The sequence below is a fragment of the Cydia pomonella genome, chromosome 7 (assembly GCF_033807575.1).
Source record: "Cydia pomonella isolate Wapato2018A chromosome 7, ilCydPomo1, whole genome shotgun sequence".
Taxonomy (NCBI): domain Eukaryota; kingdom Metazoa; phylum Arthropoda; class Insecta; order Lepidoptera; family Tortricidae; genus Cydia; species Cydia pomonella.
The window spans coordinates 23,383,019-23,391,195 of record NC_084709.1 but is presented as its reverse complement, the minus strand read 5'-3'; the positions used below and the strand labels follow the sequence as shown (position 1 = coordinate 23,391,195).

Below are 8,177 nucleotides of genomic sequence, written 5' to 3'. Positions count from 1 at the left end.
AGCAATGTACAGCAAAGTGAAGTAGGGCTGCACTCAAAAAGCGCTAAGAAAAGCAGCAATGTACATCGAACCAAAACATGTTATTATCATAACCTCAAATTTTACAAATATTTAGGTACGATCAACGAGCGTGATTATATTGTAGACACCTTGACGTTGCTTAATTTCATGCACAAGCTTATTTAATATATTGGTATTTAATGGTGACGCAGAAATTTCTCTTGAAATAGCAACGATTCAGAATGTAAGCAAACATGATGGCTGTTCACTATCCACATTCCACAGATAAAACACAGATGACACGCGATTTTGGAATTATCCGAAAACAGTGTTGCTAACCGGCTTTTTTCAAATTTGCCGCCTTTTAGGGTTCCGTAGCCAAATGGCAAAAAACGGAACCCTTATGGATTCGTCATGTCCGTCTGTCTGTCCGATTATGTCACAGCCACTTTTTTCCGAAACTATAAGAACTATACTGTTCAAACTTGGTAAGTAGATGTATTCTATGAACCGCATTAAGATTTTCACACAAAAATAGAAAAAAAAAATAGGATAGGTCTTCAAAAATGATATTGAGGTTTCTAATATTATCCCCCCCCCCCCGTAACTTCTAAAATAACAGAATGATAAAACTAAAAAATATATGCTATACATTACCATGCAAACTTCCACCGAAAATTGGTTTGAACGAGATCTAATAAGTAGTTTTTTTAATACGTCATAATGGTACGGAACCCTTCATGGACGAGTCCGACTCGCACTTGGCCGCTTTTTTACTGACAAGATTTGCTTGACTAAGTATAGTTATATCACGTAATTCACGTAGCCGGCTTGTGTTGTATTCCATAGCTTAATATTTAGCCCATCTCTTTCATCCAACAGCCTATTAGGTACATCTAAAGTTCTATTAATGGTAAATACTTATTTTCCTTAATAAAACGACCTTACCAATAATCAATATATCCAACTAACGGACATTAATTCAGACTGACAACCAATCAAGTGAATTCAAGTATGGAACAGGACAAAACTAAAATATCCGCATTTGAGCGTTTCCTATAGATTCTTGTGTGTGCGTTGTAATTCCGTTTACATCGTATATTTGATCAGTAACTATAGCGGTAACCAAAGCTATTTTGGTACAGTCACCTGCAATAATAAGTTACACTTTGAAGGCCGCAGAAATATGTGGCACGCTGTTATGGCTCTACAAATAAGATCATGTCAGATATTCTTCGGTCTTCGATTTATAACATTTGCAGGTGACTGTACCAAAATATTGTCTTTGGTTACCGCGATAGTTGCTCATGAAATAAAACGATGTAAACGGAATTATATCGTATTGAATTTGAAATACATCCCGACGTTTCGAATCCGATACAGCGTTGACGGTCAACGACGGTTAGTCACCCACTAAGGAAAATTATATTCACCGCTGTCAAAATTACAACATACAAAACTACATAGATACCAACCAATGAAACAAAAACTATAAATAAAAACAAGAAACAGTTTCCTGGCAGCTTACTACACTAAGATTACAACAGACATATTGAAAGATCAATCTTCTCGCAGAACCTCAACAATTCATCACGCACTTTTCCACCTGCCAACAAATAAATCATAGTCGGGAGCTGATGCTTAGAGCGCATTCAGGAGGTGTAAAAGGCGAACAACTTACCAAATCATCAACTTGAAGCTTTTTAAGTAATATAATAGTTAAGTAACTATTATTACTACGTATATAACCGACACAGGAAACCAGTATGTTTTGCCGTGAGTTGTTGTTTTGATAACAGACCATAGAAGCGGAGCGTGAATCTCGCCACCTAAACGCGTAAGCGCCATGAATTTTACGGCGCTTACGAGTTTTTGGCTGCGTGTTACAGGTTGCGATTGCGACAACTTCTTTAGGTATGGCAATCGCAACCTGTAACGCGACCAAAACAGCGCAAAATATACTGATTCTTTACGTAGTAATAACCAAGCAACCAAGAGCCAGTTCATGGTATTTGAGTGCGGTCGCAATAAGACAATGGTTGTTCCTGCTATTTGTCTCAATGGTAAGTACCCCTATAGAATGAGTGGGGCCATGTGCTCGCGACCGACCTCAAGGACGACCTGGATATGGAAAGGGAACGAAGGGCCCTGTGGGTCCGGGCGAATATGATCGCCCACAGATTTGCAAGGTGCTTTAAAGAGGTTAAAGTCACACTGTTTAGGGCATTTTGCACTTCTCTCTACACTTGAAATTTGTGGGCACAGTATACGCAACGGGCATACGGGGCCCTTAGGGTCCAGTACAATAATGCGTTTCGGGTGCTGATGGGGCTGCCTCGTTTCTGTAGCGCATCGGGAATGTTCGCGACGGCGCGCGTGGACTGTTTCTATACTATAAATCACGTGGCAGTCCCAACAGCATCCTACGAATGATAGCGGATAGGGTTGACTGTCCTTACTTGTCGCACTGCGAGGGATTGCATTCCCCCATCAGTGTTGTCTTATTATAAATTAAAGTTTGCTGTACCTTACTAAGCCCTTAGTTTGTAAGTTCTACTAATAAAAATATGTGTCCATGGGTTACATGAAATAAAAATATTCATTAATTAATTCATTCAATAATAGTTCAGTGTATTAAACGGGCTGGTTTTCCATCTTAACCGTGATATTAATAATAGATTGACTTAAGAGCAATACTATCCGAGCAACTTTTCAAATCTCGAATTTTTGAAGCTATGTTTCTGTCGCGCTGCGGTGCGTGCGTGCGATAAGGACAACTGCAGCTCGGACACAAAAATCTCAAAAAACGAGGTTCCGCTCTCGACTGTTTTCTCCTCCAAAACGCAACCAATCATTATGGAATAGGAAACTGCAATAGGAAGAATTAATCTATGCCGCTATGTTTTGATTTTTTTGGATATTTGTTGTCATATTTGTATACTGCGCCTCTTTGTGCAGCCATTTCAATTGAGCCGTTTTTGCGATTTTCGAAGCGCTGTAAGTTTCTGCAAAATAAATTATCCACAAAAGCAAAACATAGCGGCACAGATATTAATGATATTAATCTTATTTGAAAAAATCATTGCTCTAGGTTAAAAATCCAGGGAGGACACAGTCGAGAGCGTTTGTATGCAAAAATCGCAATAATTTATAATTTACGATTTGTTTTCGCTGAAGAGGGTGTTTTTAATAAAAGCGAGCAACGCGCGTGTACGTAAATAAAAAAATATTATGTTGTTGTTGTTGTTCTAGAGCACCCCAGAGGTGCAAAGGGCCTTCACAAGCTCGCGCCACGCCTTCCTATCTTCAGCTCACCTTCTGGCCTCGCTCCAGCTCAACCCGACCGCTCGTAGCTCTCTTTAGGACGGACCGTTGCCAAGAGTGTACAGGACGCCCGGAGCCACGGCTTCCGTCCGGCGGTTTCAAAAATAAAGTCTTATTAATTTTGACCCCCGCTGAAATCCTTTACTCAGTAATTAAAGTTTCGCCGTCAAAACCAATTCCGCCGGTTAATGAGGAGATTTACAAGAATTTAACAGCAATTTCCGCTTTGCAACCGATTATAAAAAGCTTTTGAAAGTGTGTACTTTAATAAAGAAATCCTTAATCAAACCGCAGCTGGGGTCTGTGATGTATGTGGGTACTTAGCCAAATATATTAGCTAACATATAAGTGGGTAGCACTAGATTTCTTTGTCTCGATTAAATACTGTAACGAACGGACGTGTGTTATTTCTGCAACCCTTAGTCGGACGCCACCCCCTTCATCCCTATTTCTCAGTGGCGACGAGTCGTTCGGACCTTTTGTGCGTGTACTGTGCGTGTTGTGTTGGTGAAAAAATAACAATGTCAATCGGCAAAATAGGCGAGTTTAAGATCGCGTCGGACAATTGGCGGTTATATGTAGAACGACTTGAACAGTATTTCTTGTGTAACAACATTAAAGCTGAGTTGCAAGTGCCTACGTTAGTGACCGTGATTGGTGCCGAGTGTTATGAGCTCCTAGTCAACTTATGTACGCCGGATAAACCTACTTCAAAAACATTCGCCGAACTAACTACCATTTTAGAAAAACATCTGCAACCGAAACCCAGTGTTCTTGCAGAACGTTATAAATTTAGGCATAGAAAGCAAGGAGACAGTGAATCGATGTCTAATTACGTGGCAGTTTTGAAAAGAATGACTAAGACGTGTGATTTTGGGGCGTGGCTCGAAGAAAGTTTAAGGGATCAGTTTGTATGTGGAATTCACAGCGAGACCATTCGACAAAGGCTTTTTGCTGAAGATAAGCTAGATTTCACTAAAGCTTTTAATCTGGCAGTTAGTATGGAAGCGGCTGAGAAGGACGCCGCTATGGTCGAAGGGTCGCGAAAGCCTGCTAGCGACGGGACAAGTGCGGCGGCGTCTTGTCAAGCGATATCGGCGAGTTCGTCACGACGCCGGAGCGAGGCGGCGCGAGGAGCATGGCAACCGCGGGGCGCAGAGCGAGGCGCCAGCGCTGGTCGTGGTGCTCGCGCCAGCGGCTGGCAAGCGGCGGCGTCGGCGGGAAAACGGCGTGACACACACTGTAACGCTTGCGGCGGGACGCACGGCACGGAAACCTGCCGATTCACCCGTTACGTGTGCAAGGTGTGCAACAAGCAGGGACACTTACAGCGGGTGTGTCCATTAATGGTGGATACTCACAGCGTGGACGTGATGAACATGGCCAGTCAGCGGAAAACATATAGTGAGGACAGTGACATGAGTGACGAGGTAATTATCATACATGTTAATAACTTAAGGGCAGCGGATTACAAACCCATTTTTATGAAAATAATTGTGCAGGGCATTGACCTTGACATGGAATGTGATACAGGCAGTGCGATATCATGCGTTAGCAAAAAAATTTACGAACAGTTGTTTTCTCAGTTAATACTAGAGGATAGTAATGTTAGATTACGGTATTACACTGGAGAGCTTGTAAAACCGGTGGGTGTAGTGAAACCACTGGTAAAATATAAAGATAGGCAGGAATATTTGGAGATGTATGTAATCGAAAATGCTAAATCCATATTGATAGGTAGACAATGGCTGGCGGAATTAAATATACCAATACCTACGCCATGCAGACCGCGCAGTGTGAATAGTACTGAGGTAAATGACAATGAGTTTAACTTGGCGCATTTCAGTTCCAGATTTTGTGACGTGTTCGCGGATGGTCTGGGGCGGTTTACCGGCGGTCGCGTGAGCATCCACCTGCGGGAAGGGGCGCGGCCGGTGTTCCTGCGCGCGCGGCCCCTGGCGTACGCGCTGCGCGCGCCGGTGGAGCGCGCGCTGGAGCAGCTGGTACGCGACGGCGTACTCACCCCCGTCGACCGCTCCGACTGGGCTACCCCCATAGTCCCGGTTGTAAAGAAGGACGGTAATGTAAGAATTTGCGCTGATTACAAACTAACTTTAAATAGAATGCTAGAAGTCGATCGATATCCGTTACCTAGGGTAGAAGATTTGTTGGCGCGCCTGTACGGAGGGAAGCGATTTAGTAAGATCGATTTATCCCAGGCCTACGCACAATTTGAACTGGACGATTCTCGGAAATACACCGTGATTAATACTCATAAGGGGTTATTTCGTTATAATCGTCTTGTGTATGGATTGTCCTCGAGCCCAGGTATATTTCAGAGGCGCTTGGAACAAATGTTTGCAGATTTGCCACATGTAGGCGTATTCCTCGACGACGTGATTATCACGGGCAGCGATACGGAATCGCATATTGACAATTTAGTCAAGGTTTTCGAGCGGCTGCAAGCTTACGGGTTGCGAGTAAAAAAAGATAAATGCGCTTTCTTTGCTAAATCGATTAATTATCTAGGGCACGTTATTAGTGAAGACGGTATACATACTTGCCCAGAAAAAGTAAAGGCCATCGAGGCCGCGCCGGCGCCACGTAATGTATCCGAATTAAGGGCCTTTATAGGAATGGTTATGTATTACGCGAAATTTGTCGGTAATGTAAGTAGTATAATGGCACCATTATATAATTTATTAAAAAGTGGAGTTAAGTTCGTGTGGGATAGGGAGTGTCAGGCGGCTTTCCAAGAAATCAAGAGGGCGCTCGGGTCGAGCCAAGTGCTAACGCATTATTCAGAAAAATTACCACTGATTTTGACATGTGATGCGTCTGGAGTAGGGGTGGCCTCGGTGATATCGCACGCCACGGAGCACGGGGAGCGGCCCGTGGCGTATGCCTCGCGCACGCTTTCAGCGGCGGAGCGCGCGTACGCACAAATAGACCGGGAGGCGCTAGCAATTGTCTACGGAATTCGTAAATTTCACCAGTACCTGTACGGTCGCAAGTTTATATTACGGACTGATCACAAGCCGCTTACGTACATTTTTGGAGATAAGGTCGGGATCCCGGTAATGGCAGCTTCGCGCATACAACGATGGGCGGTTCTTTTATCCGGGTACGACTATCAAATAGAATATGTTGCCTCGAAAAAGAACTGTGCGGACGCGCTATCGCGGTTACCTCAGGGAAAAGAGGGAGGATTGAACAGACAAGAGGAAGTCACTTACGTAAATTTCGTGGAAAGCTTTCTACCGGTAACTAATAATGACGTACGTGTTTCGACAGCCAGAGATAGGATAGTGAGTAGGGTGATCACATACGCGCAGTCGGGGTGGCCGGCTAGTTGCCCAGACGAGGAGATGGAGCCGTACTTTATAAGACGGCACGAGTTATATGTTGACCGCGGATGCTTGATGTGGGGATATCGGATGACTATTCCCAATGCGTTGCGAGAAAAGATCCTTAAGCAGTTGCATACTAGTCATATGGGTATTGTTAAAATGAAATCACAGGCGCGTAGTTATGTATGGTGGCCTAACATAGACGCGGATGTGGAGGCGTTGTGTAGGGCGTGCGAGACATGCGCAGCGGAGGCCGCCGCACCGCCACGGGCTACGCCAAGTCCATGGATGTACGTTACGCAGCCCTGGACTAGGATTCATGTAGATTTTTTACAATACAAAGGTAGGACTTATTTAATACTCACTGACTCGAGCTCAAAATGGATCGAGGTGTTTGAGATGTCACGCACAAACTCGTCCGCCGTAATTAGGGAACTGAGGGCAACTTTCGCTCGCTTTGGATTACCGTCAGTCGTGGTTTCAGATCAAGGACCGCCTTTTACAAGCGCAGAGTTCAAACAATTCTTAACTCAAAATGGAATTGAACAGGCTTTTTCACCCGTGTACCACCCGGCGTCCAATGGAGCTGCGGAGCAAGCGGTAAAGTTGTGTAAACGGGCGATAAAGAAAGCGTTTAGAGACGGGGTAGATGTAGACATGGCATTACAAACTTACCTGCTTGCGTACAGGAATAGCGTGCATAGTACCACGGGAGAAACCCCAGCGATGCTGCTACAAAAACGAAATTTACGGTCGAGGTTAGACTTATTACGTAGTGATCGCGGGCTGGAAGACCGGGTACGTGACGCGCAGCGCCGCCAGGTGCAGGCCGCTCAGAGCGCCATCTCGGAGCGGAACTTGGCAACGGGAGATACCGTTTGGGCGCGAAATTATACCGGCGCCGATAAATGGATTAAAGGTACTGTGGTAGGCAAGGAGGGTTCACGTCGGTATACCCTAGATAACGGAGACGGCCGACTTCTAGTTAGACATGTAGACCAAATAAGGCGTAGATCAGCTTTATCGAGCATTCCGTGTCCTACGGAGCGGGGGGCCGACGGTGATGAGCAGGCTGAACAATTAGAGAGTCCCAAGGTGCAACAGGGTGGTTTGGTGGAACTGGGGGAGGAAGGGACCGAGACAGTAAGAGAGGAGGAACCTAGTAAAACGTCAGATGAAATTGTTACGGCTAATCCTTCCCCACGTCCTCAGCTACCAGCGCGATCGCCGGTGGCGCTTAGGCCGTTGCCAAGTCGTAGACATAGACTAGAGATAGATTAGTTATAAATAGTTTAAGGTACTTGTAGTATTATATAAATGCTATAGTGTATAATGTAGTTCATGATTAAGTGGGGAGGTGTGATGTATGTGGGTACTTAGCCAAATATATTAGCTAACATATAAGTGGGTAGCACTAGATTTCTTTGTCTCGATTAAATACTGTAACGAACGGACGTGTGTTATTTCTGCAACCCTTAGTCGGACGCCACCCCCTTCATCCCT

The 8,177-nt window shown here is 44.6% G+C and overlaps 1 protein-coding gene across 1 annotated transcript; it reads left to right on the top strand.

Annotated features, from left to right (window-relative positions):
- Window positions 1-3,621: 3,621 nt before the first annotated feature.
- LOC133519465 (uncharacterized protein K02A2.6-like) lies at window positions 3,622-7,955 on the top strand. The gene has a single exon (XM_061853470.1). It carries the CDS (start codon window positions 3,846-3,848, stop codon window positions 7,953-7,955), a length of 4,110 nt encoding a protein of 1,369 aa, XP_061709454.1. The 5' UTR covers window positions 3,622-3,845.
- The last annotated feature ends 222 nt before the right edge of the window (window positions 7,956-8,177 follow it).